This window comes from Dipodomys merriami, unplaced genomic scaffold (assembly GCF_024711535.1).
Source record: "Dipodomys merriami isolate MVZ:Mamm:240054 unplaced genomic scaffold, mDipMer1.0.p SCAF_335, whole genome shotgun sequence".
Lineage (NCBI taxonomy): Eukaryota > Metazoa > Chordata > Mammalia > Rodentia > Heteromyidae > Dipodomys > Dipodomys merriami.
This window is the reverse complement of record NW_027204882.1, coordinates 1030607-1050347: the sequence shown is the minus strand read 5'-3', so window position 1 is coordinate 1050347 and position 19741 is coordinate 1030607. Positions and strand designations below refer to the sequence as shown.

The 19741-nt window shown below is 39.4% G+C and overlaps 1 protein-coding gene and 1 pseudogene across 1 annotated transcript; one reads left to right on the top strand and one right to left on the bottom strand.

The window, feature by feature from the left end:
• Positions 1 to 104: 104 nt before the first annotated feature.
• On the bottom strand, positions 105 to 17958 carry Rwdd1 (RWD domain containing 1). Its single transcript, XM_069986962.1, has 7 exons — positions 17711 to 17958; positions 9887 to 9952; positions 7200 to 7330; positions 5598 to 5741; positions 4744 to 4876; positions 4294 to 4356; positions 105 to 399 (listed from the first exon to the last, which is right to left on the bottom strand). Exons 1-7 carry the CDS (start codon positions 17781 to 17783, stop codon positions 275 to 277), a joined length of 735 nt encoding a protein of 244 aa, XP_069843063.1. The 5' UTR covers positions 17784 to 17958; the 3' UTR covers positions 105 to 274.
• LOC138803153 (nucleoporin p54 pseudogene) lies at positions 1087 to 2168 on the top strand (annotated as a pseudogene).
• Positions 17959 to 19741: the final 1783 nt, after the last annotated feature.

Below are 19741 nucleotides of genomic sequence, written 5' to 3'. Positions count from 1 at the left end.
ACCTTACCTTCAAGTCTTGGTGTTTACAGGCCAGCTCTTCTCAACACTAAATGATTTTTAGATAGGTGACTTTTTGATCACCAATAAGAAGTAGACATTTTATATTTGAAATTTTAAGGTCAGTTTATTAAGTTCAATGATGTAAGCTATCAGAAGAATATTCTCCTGAAAATGATTTTTTTCTTAGAAAAAAAAAGAAAGGAAAATCAAAGCCCTCTCAGCATAGCCACAGATGCTGTGGCTGTGAAGCCTCTCTAGCGATGGGGGCAGTCCGTTAGTCTGAGTCACTCCCTGGGTCAGCAGGATTATAGTCGGGATCGTCATCCTCCTCCTCTTCTTCCAGCTCCAAGTCATCCATTTCCTGGAACAATGACTCATCTACCTCCACATTGTTTCCAGCTGCAAAGAGTGAGAAAACATTACCTTCAGTCATAAGCTCTGAAACACGTAACTCATATCTCATGAAGATGTATTTCATAAAGATATAACTCATTGGTACTAGCAAAGAGAAACTTCTTTTGTAAAGGATGAGTGATACATTCTAAACCCAACAGTTCAAACCACAAATATATTGATCAGCAGAGACTCTGACATTTTAAGAGCAGTTCTTTCAGTTCATAGTTTGAAAATTTGGACATTCTATTTAAAAACTTATTAGAATGCCATGATTTATAATGTGGCATATTCCAATATGACTTTGTTATCATTACTTATAAAAAGGTGGTTATCACTGAGACATGTGTCAGGGGTTTAGAGGACAGATTTAATTGAACCTTTACTCTCACCCAGTTCTCTTTATATCCAACAGATTTCAAATACTCCAAATGTCTAACTCCTGTCAGAAGCAGTAAGCAGGCTCTGCATTAAAAACATCATACTTCAGTTTGGACTGAAACAGATGAAAGTAGGATGCTATAGTACTCTTTAAGCACTCACAAATTGTTATCGTCTGTCTCTCTCAGACTCTAACCTATTGACAAGTGATAACATTGAAAATATTGCCTAGAACTGTTCAGTCATTGAAGTGCTGGAGGGACACATCATGGGAACAGGACTGTAGTCCCCTGTTCCCACTGCTCTCAAAACATGGCCTTTAATTCTGGGGCTCCCTCAAGTATCTGGGGCACTGCTGCCGCCAGCTGGACATCTGATGACATGTACAACTGCAGGCTCTGCATTTAGATTCTTCTGCCTAACATACACTGGCACTACTAGATTCTTCAGGGGTGACTCAAATCAAAAGTTTTAGATTTGGTACTAGTTTGGGCACACAAACAGGAACTAGCACTGGGTTAGGTAGTGGTTTGGGAACTGGCCTGAGATTTGGAGGATTCAGTACATAGTAGCAGCAACAGTAACAAACTACATTAGGTCATCTTTCCATTCAGCCTACATAAGCTCCTATTCAGTCCAACCAACTGATAAATACTGAGAGTACTCTTTCTGATCCAACTCCAGTGAAAAATGAGAGGTTATTTTGGCAAAAAAGAACCACCTGCAGGATTTTTGGGGAACAGGAAAGGGATGTTTCAACAACAATACTACATCAATGGGACTTACACAAGAAAATCCCTTTTGCCGATTTAAGGTTACATGGTATAGTTACATGCCCACTAATAAAAATGAAGATGGGTGGTTTTCGTTTGCAATAAAAAGGGAACAGATCTTCTAGGCCAATAACAAACAGCAGTTGGTAGTATCACTGCTTGTTGTAGTATCACTGTTGTAAATGTAGGGGTTACTGAAACATTTCTGGACGATCACACGTTGTATTTATCTAGAAAAGTTCTAGATACCACCCTACACACCTATTTTGAAAAGCCAATATAACAATACAATTGCAGCAACTTGAAATCCTTTTTATTACTAGAACAGAACTCTGCCCTGAACAGATCAGTTTTTATAGAATGCTCCGGCTGGGGTAGATCCTTTTATTTGGGAAGAAGTCAAGTGTGGGTAACCCTAATTGTGAAAAGTGAATTCCTGTATCAATGATGGATTTCAAAGAACATCTACAAAAACTAAAGGCTCAAAATCAGATGAATAAATAGCATCAGACCAGATTAAATATTATATTTCAAGGTATTAGTGAACTACAGAGCTGGGAAGGTGGCTCAGTGGTAGAGTGCTTGCCTTGCATGCCTGAAGCCCTGGGTTCAATTCCTTAGCACCACATAAGCAGAAAAAGCCAGAAGTGGTGCTGTGGCTCAAGTGTTAGAGCACTAGCCTTGAGCTGAAGAGCTGAGGGACAGCGCCCAGGCCCCAAGCTCAGGCCTCCTGATCGACCAAAAAAAAAAAGAAGAAATTAGTGAACTACAAAAAAATCAAACTACAACTGTGACTAATATTGCTTAAAGGATTTTATAGAGTTTTTATGATAAAATATGGCTTTTATCACCTCAGAAGCAGCAGCTATAGGTGAGGAAATAAGGATGTAGAGATACAGAGAAATTGTTCAAGTGGTTACACTACAGTCCAGGTGAAATAATAAAACCTTTGAAACAAAAGAAATTGCTAAAAAAGATATGTCAGTGCAATTTACTAGATATGAAAAGATGCCTGATCAACCTTTAAAAAGAGAAAGGAGATAAGAATGAATGAAGACACTAAAACTTCGAAAGCCAAAGACAGAATGATATGATGTTTTTGGAATGAGGACTCTGCAGAAAATGTAAGATATCTTAACTACATTTTTTATTTTTTGAGAATATAAAAAGTTTGGCATAGCTGTTACAGAGAATGAAATAAACACTTAACAAAAAATATTGAAGGCTGGAGTAATAACTCAGTGGTAGATCACTACTAGCCTAGCAGGCTCAAGACCTTACACCACCTAAAGAAAAAAATAATAGAGGTGGTGCCAATAAGAGCCTAGTTTAAGGTTAGGAAGATTTATCAACACTGATTCCTAACCTTCTTCAGCAGATAATCTAGAACAAGGTGGTAAGGCTAAAAGCTAGAAGATTCCAAACTAGCAAGATGAACATAACAGAAGGTTAAAAAAAAAACACAGAATGTTAAGATGCTATTGGACTTGTGGCTAAGTATGGAATCCAGTTTAAAAAACAAAACAAAACATGTATATACTGGGTGCCAATGGTTCTTATCTGTAATACTGGCTAACAAGAAGGCTGATACTGAGAGGATCACTGTTGAAAGCCAAACCAGGCAGAAAGGTTCACTAGATTCCATCTCTAAAATAACCAACGAAAGCAGGGCTAGAGGTATTGTTCAAGCGGTAGAATAAGTCTGAAGCCCTGAGTCAAAATAAAACTAAATAAAAACTCCTGAGTCAAACCAAACAAAAGTCCCCCCAACATATATAGATCATAAAGTGTGTATGGTTAGAGAACTGATTTATACTGTTCTTTGCTATATTCTAAGTGGACAGGACAATGTAGTAAGTATTAGTGTGTAGATGAATATTAGTGTGTAGACAGATAGATGATAGATGTCAAGAGGTAAGGTGTATGGAAAACTATAACCAGCAAAAAGCTGAAACAAGAGGCATGACTCAAGTAAAAAACAAAAAAACAAAAAACAAGTGAGAGTGCGAGGAGCAGAGCTTAAGCACAATTAGTAGAAGATGCTTCAAAGACAAGGAAAGGTGAGATTTTGGTTACGGAGAAAACTATAGAGTTCCATATATGAGAGCTACCCAAACTCTGAAAAATCACAAGATACCATTCTCATACATTTGTGATACTACAAATTTGATGTACCAGTTTACTAGTTATCAGACTATTGTACTATAATTGTCTACCTACTGCTACCTGAAGATTGCTCAAGTCATGAGAAAACTTAAAAACTACATTGCTATAGAATGAAAACATTCAGGGCTGGGAAGGTGGCTCAGTGGTAGAGTGCTTGCCTTGCATGCCTGAGGCCCTGGGTTCGATTCCTCAGCACCACATAAGCAAAAAGAAAAAAGCCGGAAGTGGCGCTGTGGCTCAAGTGGTAGAGCACTAGCCTTGAGCTGAAGGGCTGAGGGACAGAGCCCAGGCCCAGAGTTCAGGCCCCACAACCGGACACACACACACACACACACACACACACACACACACACACACACACACACACACACACACACACACACACACACACACACACACACACACACACACACACACACACACACACACACACACACACACACACACACTCAGTTCAAATATGTAAATCAATAAACTATTAAACTGTAGGCTTCAAAATGTATATGTATGTGTTTTAAACAACTCTGAGAGGAAAACATTACATTAAGTAAAATTATTACTTTGATTTTCAGAATCTTACCATCCTCTAAGAACTGGATGTCAGATGTATCAAGATTATGATCAGTTTCAAACAGCTGCTTTCCTAAAAGAAATAGGTATGTTTAATTCAAATGCCTCAATTTAGATCCATTATCTTCTCTATAACCATTTAAAAATGTAATAAAAAATACAACCTCCTTAAAATCTGTTGTCTTGTGAATTTAATCATGTATGTGAGCTGTAGTAGCTATGGGGCTTATGAAATGTATATCAAAGTGAAACAAGTACACCCTAGTCTGCATTAAGAGTCCTAGAAAACAACAAGTCTGACTATATCACTTCTAAGGCTTATGGTCTTAAATGACCCTGTATCCTAAGATCTATCAATTGTAATACTTAAATGGCCTTTTTATGCTATACAAGAAAGGATCCAAGGGGTTTTGGGGATAGCAGGAATGATGATGGGGCAGAGAGCTATCATACTACTTACCACTTAATTTATTTTTTCCTGCTTGTTCTTCCTCTTTCATCCGTTTCTTTTTAATTTCCAAGAGTTCTGCATCAAACTTGGCCTTCCAACTTAAGAAATTCTCAATTGTAACAGGAGTGCCATGGAATAATTTCTTTAAAAATTAAATAGAGATTTAAGTTGCCAGATTAATGAAACATCAGTATAACAAGTAAAGCCTAGTTAAATATTCCAGACAAATACACATACTGATTACATGTGAAACAGGAAAGAGTATCAGCCAAAACACATTGAAATTTTGGAATATTTAATCTGATTTCTTCCTGTATTTGCCACTCTCTTTGTTTTTGGTTCAACTGAGAAACTAGACTTCTGATTCTTACTACAAAAAAATGAATAAATTAATTTATATATATATATATATATATATATATATATATATATCACATGCAATAAACTTCTGTATTTACCATAGCTATTTACTGGCAAAGTTGATATCAGTACTAAAACATTATGAATATACATCAAGTTGTAACATTAAATCATGACTTTTACACTTCATTTCAGAATTTGAGGTTCCCTTCAGTCTTCATTTTTAGTAATGATTTATAATTCCCGAACTATGCAACAGGTAAAATAATTTCTTGGTCTTATGTAAGGTTTACTACACAATTACTATGTGTTACTTATGCATGCTACCAAAAAATATTTTACTCAATAAAGTTGTATTAAAATACACCTTATTTTGTGATAAAAAAAAAAAAACCACTGCAATTTCCAAAAAAACACCCCCCCCAAACAAAACAAAAAAAAAACTGGCTCCCAACTAAACAGATTTAATGACTAGTGAGAGGAAACAGGCTCTTAAAATATACCTTTTCTGCTTCTTCTGCTTCCTTTTCCTTTTTTTTCTTTTCTTCCTCTCTTCTAGTCTTTATCTGATCTACTATTTCATTTAATTTTTCTTGCACAGCTGTAACTAGAGTAAAGATCATCACCATACCAAGATTTTCTTCAGCCTATGTAACAAAAACAGGTGATGAGAAACACACTTCTCAGAAAAATTACAACTAGCCAACAATTTTTGCACAACCACTAAATCTCATGTTTTTATAACACAACTATTAATTCAGTTAGTTATACCACACATTCACATTGTAGATTACTATATTTACTATATTTCATTATTAAAATGAAATATATAATGAGTAATTGTAATTTCACTCAGGTAATAGGCTGAGCAGGGCCTAGAAGCAGCAAAATCTTCTCATACTTTCTTGCTTGCTTTCTTCCCTAAAAACTCCAAATATTTTTCTTTTAAAGTAACACTTAAAGGACTATTGGTCCTTAGAATAGTTTTTTTTTTGGGTTCTGTCGTGGGGCCTGAACTCTGGGCCTGGGCGCTGTCCCTCAGCTCTTCAGCTCAAGGCTAGCGCTCTACCACTTGAGCAACCACGCCACTTCCGGCTTTTTTCTTATGTGGTGCTGAGGAATCGAACCCAGGGCCTCATGCATGCAAGGCAAGTGCTCTACTACTGAGCCACCTTCCCAGCCCCGATGGAGATGTTTTCTGACAATCCCTTTTTCTTTGACTAGCTGTAGGGCTTCAACTCAGGACCAGGGAGCTGTCCCTGAGCTTTTGTGCTCAAGGCTAGCAGTCTACAACTTGAACCAGAGCTCTACTTCTGTCTTTTTAGTAGGTAAGGTTTTCCTTCCCTGGCTGGCTTCAAACCTTGATTCTCAGATCTTAGCTAGGATTATAGGCATGAGCCCCAAGACCTGGCTTCTGACAATTTTTAAAACAAACAACAAGTTAGGACTCCTGATTTTTAAGATGGTGAATGAAGGACCTCCCTATTCTTCACTCTGAAGAAATGAAAAGCTCACTACCCAATAACAAGTGACTTTAGCCACCTGGCAAGCCCATCCCACTGCAGAACTAGTCCAAAAACCACTTCTCCATATCCACTTGTTATTTCACACAACCCTCCCCTCTTAGAGGGGCCAGAGAGCATTACTGATATTTGTGCTTTAAGGAAGAAGAGAGGTAAAGAAAAGGAAAAACAAAAAACAATTGCAGCCCACTACAGGCAACTTGTCTGGAAAGGTCAGAGGGGAGGGAGTTTTGTTTTTTTTTAATGCTGAAACTTCTAGCTACATGTAGGACTAGATATTCTAAGAACCAAATTAGAACTATGCTTATGATTTAAAGTACCTTTGGGGCTACTATATCATAAAGACTAAGGAAATAAGTCATAATGCTGAGTTTCAAATAGGAATTGGGACAACTTCTATTACTCAAAATTTAAAGGAACAGTGGGAAACTAAAACAAAGACACTTGGTAATACTACACCATCCATTCTGCTTGGTCTGTACTTATTACAACTATTTAATAACATTATCTAATGTTTAAGTTAACATATAATATTTAAAGTCAAAAATATAACATCAATACAAAAAATTCTTATTTACTTACTTGCACTGATAATAATTTTAAAATGTCTGAGACATCATTATCTTCTAAATTTTCCTGGGAGAATATTTCATAAAGGGGAGCTTCATCTGGGTATTTTTCACTATATGTAAACTTTAGTGTAGTCTGAACAGCTAAGACACAAGACAACAATTTGATGTAAATACATTAAGACTAGAGATCAGTATTTTTGTTTAATCAGTAATTAGCTTACAATTTGCCAAAGTAGTATAACAGATTTTCCTACCAACGGCCCCCCAAAACTAAGACTAGCAAATCATTAGTACTAATAACACATACCAGTAAGAGGTAAGTAAATACCAAAATTCATTTCTTATATAGGAAGTACATCTACCCAGTATCATTTTATGATTTTGTATTTCGGAGGAAGAAAATGGCCAAAAGTTCATATTTTTAAAAATTCTGCTCAACATAAAGTAAAAGCAAAAAATACAACTGTGGCTTCTACCAGAAGCCATTCCAAGCTGCAATATCTGCTGGCTAGATGACAAAGTTTTGACTAGTTTGAAAAAGTATCTATGAAAAACGTGATTCATCCACACATTCTCACTCTTTTGACTTGTGCTAATGTACAGATCCAACATCTGTTTGGGAGTGAAATATTATTGGGCACATTGCTATCTAGCGTCTTTGTAGCCCAGTTCAATGAGTTCTCTATTCCAACTAGCAGTAGTGCTAAATCTTTTCTACTAACATCATTACTCACATTGATCACTTTCCTAGAGTTTATTATCTTGTAACTCACATCATAGTAAGACTAGTTGTTTTTTTGTTGTTGTTAGAATAGTTTTTTTTTTTTGATGATCATCTATAATGCTGTTTCTAGAAATTACAAATCTATTCTCTTTGCTGCTTTTGAACTAGTTCGTTTATTAAAATGGAGTTTGGGGGAAAAACATATTACAACTATAGATTCTTTCAAACACATTTAGAATATATTTTTCAAATTAGAACATGACTTATGTAAAACCATTACAACTGGATGATTATTAGATTCTAACAAAGCTAGTATTCAGAATATGGGAACAATCTTAAGCAATTTTTGAATTTTGCATTTAATTTCGGTATAATCTTAAAAAGGTAAGTGTTGTTATTTTGGGGTATTTACCAATGAGCATTGCCACAGCATTACAGCATATAGATGGTATTATAAGCAACACAAGTAATGTCAAGAACTTCTTTTTTTTTTTGGTCGGCCGTGGGGCTTGAACTCTGGGCCTGGGCGCTGTCCCTCAGCTCTTCAGCTCAAGGCGAGCGCTCTACCACTTGAGCTACAGTGCCACTTCCGGTTTTCTGGTGGTTTTATTAGAGATAGGAGTCTCACGGTCTCTCCTGCCCGGGCTGGCTTTGAACCACGATCCTCAGGTCTCAGCCTCCTGAGTAGCTAGGATTACAGGCGTGAGCCACCAGCGCCCGGCCTCAAGAACTTCTTTATAAAGAAAAAATTCAAACAGTGAAATAACTACAGTAGTTATTTTGCACTTTAACTCTAATAGTTATATAATAATACTCTACTAGTTACTTTGTGCTGTGCTTTAATACAATACCTATCTATGAGAATATTTGTCATTGACCTATTAATAAATAACTATTTGATAACTTTTTCATACATCAAAATATCTCAATGCTAACTTTATTTTCAATTGTGTAAGACAAATTGAGAGCTATTATATATTATTAAAACTATCCCCTTAATCTTTATGACAGGATATTGATTTACCAATTACTATGGAAAAGAATATTAGGCATTAACTGCAATTCATATATCATTTTTATTAAATTACTACTGTAACTGACATACACCAAAAGTAGAAATAAACTTTATACACTATTTCCTCAATTATCCACCAAAAGTTTAAGCTAATTTGCTTATTTGTGTTAAAGTTTCTTTAAAAAAAAAAAAAGAAGAACAAATATATCCAACAAGCATTCTACACATTAATAGTAAAACATAGCCATGGAAAAATAGTAAAAAGTAATCATGGTCAACACAATGAAATACCACAAAACCACTGAATGTTCACATGTAAAACCTTGTTTCAGACAAAAATTTACCTTCTTTCTATCAACTGTCTCACTTAAAAAAATCAAGTGAATTTTGCTAGACTACATGTTTTTTAAAGTCATATTCATACAATAAATCAGACTACAAACACTCAACATTCACATTAAATCTTTTTTTTTGTTGTTGTTGTTCAGTCCTGGGGCTTGAACTCTTGAGCTCTTCAGCTCAAGGCTACTGCTTTTCTTTACCTCTCCTCTTCCTTAAAATACAAACATCAGTAATGCCCTCTGGCTCCTCTAGGAAAGGAGGGTGGTGTGAAATAAGTGGATATGGAGAATGTTTTCTGGACTAGCTCTGCAGTGGCATGGGCTTGCCAGGTGGCTAAATTCACTTGTTATTGGGTTTTCTGGTGGGTTTTTTTTTTTTTTTTTATTGGCGATCAGAGTTTCATAGACTTTCCTGCCCAGGCTGGCTTTGATCTGAGATCCTCAGATCTCAGTCTCCTGAGTGTCTATGATTACAGCCATAAGCCACCAGCACCCAGTCATGTTAATCTTAACAGTACCTTAGTACCTTTACACAAACAATGCCCAGCACAATGACTATAGAATGAATGGAATTTCTAAAAAGCTAAAGGGAAAAAAGTATTTAGGATGAGACTTACTTTCATCATTTTCTCCAGCCTCAGATGTAACAGTAATGGTGAAGCTGTGTGGATTTTCTGATAATACTGCAAGAAAACATACATAAAAGTTAGGAGCCTACTTCCTAAGGCAGATGTTATTCCTTATTGTAAGTGTATCACTACCCAGTCCTAAAAACTAGTCCTTAACCTGTATTTTTACTTTAATAAATATAAACTGAGCAGAATAATGAAATATAAAGACTACATTAATTTCCTAATCAAGGTGAGTTTTCTTTAATCTGGAAAGGTTAATAAACCCTCTTGATGTCTTACCTATACAATCAAAATAGTAGGTAGTTTATGTTTTATTTCTAAAGCTCTTCATATACATGAAAAATTAAGTTCCTAAGAAAAAACTCCAAATAGAATAGCAAAAACTTTGGTGTTCCTCTTCAATACTACCCACTGATATTCATGTTGTCACTGATTTTATACTTTTCTATCTTTCTAGTATTGACTAGATCTTTAGTGAAACCAAATTTAATCTTTCACAAATATTTATTGAACTTTTATCATCTTCATGGAATTATGATAGAAATTAGCTATAAATATGAACAGTAGGGGCTGGGAAGGTGGCTCAGTGGTAGAGCGCTTGCCTTGCATGCTCGAGGCCCTTGGTTCGATTCCTCAGCACCACATAAGCAGAAAGAAAAAAGCCGGAAGTGGCGCTGTGGCTCAAGTGGTAGAGCGCTAGCCTTGAGCTGAAGAGCTGAGGGACAGAGCCCAGGCCCAGAGTTCAGGCCCCACGACTGGACCAAAAAAAAAAATATATGAGCAGTAAATAGCTTAAATTTATTAAGTAAGACAAGACATATAAATCAACTTTTACATACATATGAAAGCTTTATTAATTATTTCAGTGTGATGTCATGTATCTCAAGGATATTATACAATGCTTTCTATGGGAGCTCCCAGATCAGTGCCTCACAGGCTTTAGACACTCAATACATATTGGCTTAATGAAACAAAGACTAATGGGAGAAAAGGAGAAAAACAGTTAACAAAGGAAACCTGAATTCAAAACCATGTGAATAGTAAACAAGGGAAGTTTTTATCAGTAGTGACAGTTGCTAAGCCTTAGAGAAAACTCTATATGCTTTATTCTATACTAGGGAAGTACTGGCACCTGTTAAGGTTGACAGGAGCTCTGTGGACTCTTTCTGATATGAAAGAGCAAAGATCACTTAAAGAAGTCACCATGGAAACTATTTGCCTTTAGTATCCAGGAACCTGGTTAAGCCACCATAATATAGATTACCAATATTTCTGGGACAGATAACTTCATTTAATTTTAATCCAGGTTTAAGGCACTTGAAGCAAAGGTGAACATCTGGGGTTATTAGAAGGTGTTATCAGGGCAGACGAAACACTTATTGTACTCATCCTGTACTAGGTCTTAGGCAATTCAGCCTATCCTGAAAAGTTATTGAAAACTCATAAGCTTTCTCTCAAAATGACTGGTCTTACCTATTTCTAAATAAATATGTGTTTTAAAACATATAATATGTGTTTTACTTCATGACCAATTTTACTATTTACATACCATGAAATATAAACACTGCAATCAAGGAAATAAGAGTTTAATGATGACATTCCAACTTGCTACTCCTTGCAACAAGGACTCTATCAAGTCCCCAATGTAGGGATAACCTATATTCAGTATAACAGCTAACTCTGACTGAGCATCATTTTGTGCCTATCCTGTGCTGTGCATTTGCATAAAATCTCTTTAAATCTAACATTAAAACTATGGTTTTCTTGCTATATTTCACCAAATTTAAGACCTCATCAAGTATGCACTATTTTTACTTATACGCCACTAAGAAAAAAAGGCTGTCAATCCTGTAATCAATAAATTCCTATTTCAGTACTGTTAAAATGTAAGAATACATGGTCTTTAAAGCAATGACATTATTAGCCCCAAGTTCATAGATATTAGAACTCAAGACACAGACCTTTTCATAAATCACTCAAGGTTCTATAACCAGTAACTGTAGAACTAAACTATAAAGTGCTTTATTTAAAAAAAATTCAGTTGAGAAATTCCAGGATGTCATTTGAATTATGCTAAAAACCATGGGTGGCATATTGGCCAGTAAAAATGAAGAAGGTGAACAGGTGAGTGTACCACGGCAGTAAGAGCACAATGGATGAAAAGCCAGTGGGACGTTTAGGGACTGATTATAGCTTTAGCTTGATGAACAAATATGTCAGTGAAGGAGGTGAAAATACAGTTGAAATTTAAGTCCTGGATGATAACAGATTTTAGTAATAATATAGTTAAAATTGTACCACTAGACAGTTATAAAATCAAACAACAGTGTATAGAATGGAAGGAGGGAAGCAAAACTGAAAGTTGATTAAACTAGGAAATTACTGCTACAAATGAGGTCAAACCAATGAGGTTTTAAACGAGGTTGTCAGCTGTGAGAACAGCAGGAGACCAGGAGGAAGTCACCACAAGGATGACACAGAGAGTTTGCAGGCTGAGGATGTGGCATGGAGAACTCAAATGAGGAATACAAAAGAAAACCAGACATGTACTTATGAGGCACTGAGTAGACATCAGATGAGAACTGGAAATAATGAGAATGAGGCTTTATTTTCATTTAGGATTATCTATAGCAATGTGAGAGCTAAAGTCACTAGACTAAATGTGAACATCAAGGAGAAAAGGTAATGGAAAAATAAAAGTGAATGCCAGCTTGGTTAAAAAAAAAATCTATTACTTGGAAAACAAAGTAAAAAACTGACTAAAGCTTATTAGAAACAAGCATAGGAATGAGTAACAAACTCAAGAGAAAACAGTTATACAAATCAAAGGAAGAGTTTTTAAGAGGTAGCCCATGCTATCCCACCCCCCCATGCTCACTACTGCTTTAACAGTTTTCCAAGCAAGCACATTTTCATCACATCATTACCTGCTTACACCTGCCTAAGTGTGTTAGCATCACTGTGAAAAAGGGGCAAGAGTTAAGACTCTGGAAAGCACACATAACTTGAAGTCTATTTTATGTATGAAACTACTCAACTAGCAGAATCTGCACTTGATAGAGCAGTGCCTGCAATGTGCACTATAGTATGTAGCCATGTACGTAAAGAAGCATTGTTCTAACCATGTCTAAATCCCTGACAAGGCTCCCTATGAACTGGTCCATGTGACTTATCAGGTCTCATGAGTTTTATGTTCTGGCAATACCAAACTATTTATTCACAATGTCTCAGAGTCCTGCTTATGCACATACTAATCTTTCCCTTCATATAAATCATCACCTTTCAGTTCTCCAAAACAACTCAGAACTGTTGCTTTGCCTAAATGCAAGGCATCAGATAAACATCTGGTAAATGAGGAAACCAAAAGATTATGGAGATAATTAGCTTAGAACACTGTAGGAACCTGACAACAAAAGAGCTGCATGGATAGGCCTTTCAGAGATGGTATCACCAAGGGGTGCCCATGTCCACATGCAGCAAAGGTAAAAATCAAAGTTAGCAGTTAATAAAGGCAAAGAACTCTTAGGCACATTATTAGAAGAGTCAACAACTAAGATGGTAAGTTTCAGGCAGAGTATTTTATACTCCTTAGATAGTTATACAGCATGTTCACTGTTTCCCATTAAATAGGTAAATTAAAAGGTTTGCAAAAATACCACACCACCGTATCACTACAAAGGAAAAAAATGGGAATAAGGTAGAACAAAGAAAAAGGCTACTGGGGAATACTGCTAAGTCTTCAAATATCCACTCTCCCTCTGTCCAATTATGACATTTTTTTCTAAGCATATTTACCAAAGAATAAGAATGACACAATATTTCTAATGAAATGATGAAGTTACAGCTAACAAGATGGGAACAGATGTGACCTTGGGCAGTTTCTGGGAAATTTCCTTGAGAAACTTCGGGTTTTTACCTTCTTCCCTCCTCTCCAGCACTTTCTGATGTTAGAAAGAGAACGATGATGCCATCTTATCTAAGAGGGTAAGCACGCAACTTTGAGTCTGGACAAGTCTCTTTCCTGTCTGGAGGTGGAGCTGCCACAATTCTTTGATATGAAGAAAAAGCAAACTTTAGCCACTGTAAAAACCATTGCTATTTGGGATTTTCTGTCACAGCTAAATTAAAAAAAAATGTAGGAGAGGGGTTAATATGTTGAACTTGTACAATAACTAATAAATAGGGATGGTGAGATCCATCAGGGTTTGCAAAAAACCTATGAGTCCAGAGGGGGTTTTATTGTTTTTTGTTTTGTTCCGTTTTGTTTTAGTAAGACAAGGTTTCATGGGTGGACCAGTCTGGCCTGAAACTCATTATGTAGCCCAAACTGGCTTTGAACTGTGTCCTTTTGCTCTGCCTCTCAAGTGCTAGGATGTTGAGATTACAGCCATTATGCTCAGTTAATTCCTCAGTTTTTTTTTGTTTTTGGTCATGGTTCTAGCATTTGAACTCAGTGCCTCACACTTGCTAGGCTCTACCACTTGAGCCATTTCCTTAGCCCATTTATGCTTTGTTATTGTTCCAAGTAGAGTTTTTATTTTATTATTATTATTATTTTTGCCTGTGGCTGGCCTCAGACCACAATCCTCCTCCCATCTATGCTCCCAGTATATCTGGCAGTACAAACACAGATCACCACTCACAGCTTGTTGATTGTAGGGGATTTCACTAACTTGTTGCCCCATGGCTTTGAAGCTTGATACTTTGATCTGTCTCCCACATAGCAAGGATTACAGAAATGAGTGACTGTGCCTGGCAGATTCCTGAGTTATGCTGAAGGAAATTCCATTCTATTTGGAGAGGATCAGGGGAAGCACAGAAATGGTGGGACAAAGGGTGAACTAATTCAGCAGTGATACTCACTGGACACTACGTTGAAAATGAACTATACAACTTGAGGGGAAGAGGGGGTCAAGAGAGAAAAAACTGAGAAAATGAGGGAAGAGATGACACTGTTCCAAAAGAAATGTACTTCATACCTGACTTATGTAACTGAAACCCCTCTGTATATCACCTTTACAATAAAAATGTTTAACAATTCCATTCTAAGGTATTAGTATGAGCTATCGGTAAATGATGAATGCCAGACCTCCACCATTGTGTGTGGTTGAAATTACTTTTACAGAAAGGAGAAGGCTGTTGGGCATAGGGACCTACTGAACAGGGACCTACTGAAACAGGAGGGGCGAGTTAGGTGATGTAGTGTTTATGATGATAAAATGGACAGAATTTAAGGGTTTTGTCAAAAACAGACTAATGGATATGGATACACAAATGACCTTAGGTTTTCACAAAGAATCAGAAAGCCCCTACTAAGTCCCTTTGGTTGTTAGGGAGTATCTAACCTTTCAAAAAGTATGTCTCACAAAAATAGTTTTTACTAGATGATTTCTGCTCTATCTCTAAGATACTACTGTAACTATTAAGTGCTCATGGCTGCTACTTAGCAGACTGACACAGCAAGTGTGTATTGTACCCATCTTGGTAAGGTAAACAAAATTAAGGGAACTTAAGTCAACTAGTTTATTGAACTGTCAACTAGTTTATTCCAACAAAACTCCCCACAGCCAGAGATTTTGATATAGCAATGGAAATAACCAAATTCTACTACCTTAGCAGGACCTTGTCATGTGAAGCACTACTGAAGGAGAATGTGGTATCAGAAGAGTCCATTTATATTTTGGAAGACTAGTTGTTAGGAGGGTTGGATCAATGTGCAATCAAGCTACAGAATAGGCAAAAAGAAGAAATTGTATTATGATATGATATAATTCACAGCAAATGCAACACTGGACCAAAAGATCTTTGTAAATATAAGTAATTCTGAGATTAAGCTAGGTCTATGGGCTGGAATTATGTCCACTCAATAACCATATAAGGTCATGTGTACTTAACAAATGCTTCTTAGTAACACATTAAAAGGGTATCTACTTCCTTCATCAATAGATGAAGCATTTACTAAACCTAATATTTAATGAGATTCAAAATGAAAAGTGCTCCTTGGTGATATGACATAGCAAGCTCTCTTTCACTGGACACAGAAGTTCAAATGTATGGAAGGGTGTAAAATAGCAAATCTTACAAACTTTAAAAATTTCAAAAACATCAAACTTGAAAACACTTTAAGGTTCTCTGCCTCTACTGTACAAAGTACAAGTACCTAAGTCCCTAAGAACTATATATCAAGATCTTATTTATTGTAAATCTTGTATAGATGCTGACAGGAATCACAGATAAACTCTACTGATAATAGCAGAATATTTGAAAGAATCAGAAAATTCATAATTTATTTCCCTGGCTCAGAATCCTCCAGGACTTTCTGCATCTGACAAGAATTTCGTGTACCAGAGCTATTAGGGCCTACTGTAAGTTGAGATACTCACAAGGTTGTTTTAAGGCTACACATGCATGTCACCTTTGTAAGCGCACATATATACAGTTATTTAATAACACATCTACCCTATGTACAAAGAAACGAACAGTAAGTACAGCTAATGTTTTGTTACTTCTATCTACAGTGTTCTCACCTATTATATTTCCCAAATAGTGGAACTAACCAAACATTGTGATTAAGAGCATATCCACAAACTGACTCTTGGATCCTATTTTAGTTAGACATGACATATAAGCAAGGAGAGAGAAGGGAGCCAGACTCCATACACACTCACCCAGATAATGACACTCTCAAACCCCTCTTCACTCATCCCCTTAACATCCTCACAGCACAGCTGTATTGCTGGTGAGAGAACATGAACAGGACTGGAGCTATACAGGGGTAGCTGAGAGACATCTGCCTGTTGGCAAAGCAGAACAAAATTTTCTACCATTTCAAGCAGTGGTCAAAAAAGGTGAAGTCAAGGAAAAAAAATCTACACTAAACCAAGGGAGAGGGCTGAACTTCATGAGTTAAAGAGTCACACTCTGAATTCTGACAATCATGGGCAACAGTCAAAAGAACAGGCAAAGGAATGTCAGTCCTGCAAACCTAAAGGCTTCATACTCATACTAGCTTTCCTTGCACTGCTTTTCATATCTGAGAGAAATCAGCGATCCAGTGATCTTGCAGCGTTCTCAGAATCCGGTGAAGCACGGCTTTAATATGGAAGAATTCTCTTTCTTTAAAATGGAGCGAATGGACCTATCGATACGTTATCCTAGCCTAACCTACCAAGAAGTCTGCCCTCCCTCATCTCAGCTTTAGAACTGGACCCAAACCCCCAGAACTTAATACCAGTCTGCACTACCTCGACAGCAGACCAGACAGAGCCAGCTACTTACTTACCTTTCCTGAGCCTCCATGGCAACCTAGGTGATGTCTGATCCCCTCACCTGTGTTCTACAGCAGAACAGAAACGTGGAGGGGGCATCATTCACTCGACATTCTGCAGAATGCCGTGAGATTTCCCTTCTTAAAGCAAGCCGACGGGCTCCAGGGGCTAGGCTACTTCTCTATCCTGACTCAGACTTCCACCAATGTTCACACGCCGCCGAGAGAAAAACAGCTACCTCCGACCCGTAAGCCTCGATCTCTCTCGGAGGATTCCTTTTCTCTCCGTGCATCCCAGTGAACCCAGGCCCGATTCGGGGTCTCCGAGGTCCCGCCCGCGCCATCCGTACTTTCAAGGCTACAGGATAAGCGGGGCGGGGGTGGGGAGCTGCCCCGGGGCTCGTGGTAACTGACTGACCCCGAGTGGCGGGTGAGGCGGTCCTGCGACCTCGCGGGCCCCGATCTCCCCGCTCCCCCCGGCCCCGAGGCCGAGGGCCGCGGCGGCTCCGGCCCGGCTGCGGGCTCGCGGCCTCGAGCGTCACCTGTGAAGGAGTCGGGGTAGATGGCCTCCAGGGCCTCCAGCTCGTTGCGCTGCTCCTCGCCGTAATCTGTCATCGTGGCCCTCGCTGCTGGCCCATGGATCGCCGGACACTTGGGCGGCGCGGTGCAGCCCAGACCGCCGCCGCGCCGGCTGCCAGGTGGACGCAGGCGCAGAGCCCGACTCTCCAGGCCCGGGGAGCTACAGCCAGGCCCGGCCTACTGAGCTAACAGTTCCGCGCCGTTCTCCCGGTTCTGCTCCCTCGATCGGCGTTCGACTCGTTCTGCCTGGCCTCGGGGAAGCCAATTCACCGCCTGTCCCACGCTCGCTTCGGATTTGCTGGATAATGAAACCACTCGCTCCGGCATTCGCCAAGGACACCTAAGGAGAGCTGCCGGGCTTGGCGGGACCTGAGGCAGAGAAGTCCCCTCCGAGCTGCATCCTCGCTCTAAACGCCTGGGCCGAGCGCCAGCGTGGGCGCTGGGCGGGACGACGTCGCCGCCGGCGGGACCCGGGACGTCCTTGAATTTCAGATTTCTCCGGTTTCCGGTTTGCGGCCGGCGGCGGCCCCGTGTGTTCCTCGGATGGTCGGGCTTCCGGAAGCCCGAGCGGCCTGGAGTTCCGCCGGAGGTGGGGGAGCGGGTGGGCCCGTGGTGGAACCCGGCTGAGGGGGAGTGGGAAGCCTGACGGTCGTCGGTGGGACGGGTTTGGGAGGGTCGCCCGCTGCTGTAGTCCTTGCTGCTCGAGGCTGAGATCTGAGGATGGAAGTTCGAAGCCAGCCCAGGCAGGAAAGCCCATGCCGCTTCTGCATTCCCCTTCCCCCCCCCCAAAAAAAAGCCCAAGTGGAGCTGTGGCTCAAGCGGTCGAGCGCTAGACCTGATGAGCACGAAGGCCAGGACGGTGCCCGGCCCCGAGTGCACAGCCCAGGACCGCACAGAAACCACAGCAACAACACAAAACGTCGTGTGAGATCCTGAAGCAGACGACGCAGAGCGCAGACCTGCACCTGTGCATGCCGTGCGCGGCTGTAAATGGCAAAAGATGCTGGTTTCAGCGACACTTGGATAGAAAGGGTAACGCTGCTATGTCATGAACGGAAGTGCCACTTTTAACTATCGGCTCATCACTGCACACAGAATTGTCAGTCATAATAGCGAAGGCTAATCAAATGACTATACTTTTGTGAAGTGCATTTAGTCACACGTATTATTAAAAGGCATCTTGATTGTTTTTTTTTAATTGAGTGTTTCAGCAGAGGAATACGTTATATAGCCAGTTTACCCAGGCAAACTTTGGCGGTGATTCCATGTTTCAAATACTGAATATTGAACTCTTTTAAACTTTGAGGAAGCGATGGAAATATGCTTTCTTCACCACCAATGCAGGTCCAACCCAAAGTATTCTGGGAAATGTGAATGATCACTTGTTTTCCATTCAGTTAAAATTACCACACATTTTTTTTTCCAATCTTGCCTGTTTTCAATTACTATAGGCCATAATCACAGCGACCTTAGAAGGGCGACGGGGAAAGGGGAAGGAAAGCAGGAACGGCTGCTTCCTGCCTTTCACCTGTGGCCGCTTGGTGGTTTGACAGGCCAGGTACTGGTGGATGGTGCTAGTCTGGCACTCTCATTCCAGTCCAAGGAATGTCCTTGATCTGCACTAGAGCATGCTGCATCACCTAATTGATCAGAGGCCAGAAAAGACAGAGAATGCAATCTGAAAGGCCCATTAAAAGCCACCCTCATATTACTGGGAGAACCATCTCGGATGCTTGTGGTGGGGAACTCTTGTCCTTCAGCTCAAGCCGAGCACTCCACCACTTGAGCCACAGCGCCACTTCCGGTTTTCTGAGTGGTTTATTGGAGAGAAGAGTTACGGACTTTCCTGCCCGGGCTGGCTTTGAACCGTGATCTTCAGAGCTCAGCCTCCTGAGTAGCTAAGATTACAGGTGTGAGCCACAGGCGCCAGGCATAACTCTTGAGCGGAGGACCCACACCCCCAGCTGGCTCTGGAGATGTAGGTGGGATTGGCG

Bases quoted from the DNA above. Each gene is read 5' to 3' on its own strand.
- Rwdd1 (XM_069986962.1), bottom strand. From the start codon at position 17,783: ATGACAGATTACGGCGAGGAGCAGCGCAACGAGCTGGAGGCCCTGGAG. The intron at 4,877-5,597 runs GTATATTTTAAG...TAATTTTTAAAG, and splicing joins AAGCAGAAGAAGCAGAAAAG to AAATTATTCCATGGCACTCC. The intron at 400-4,293 runs GTAAGATTCTGA...CACTCTTTGCAG, and splicing joins CATCCAGTTCTTAGAGGATG to CTGGAAACAATGTGGAGGTA.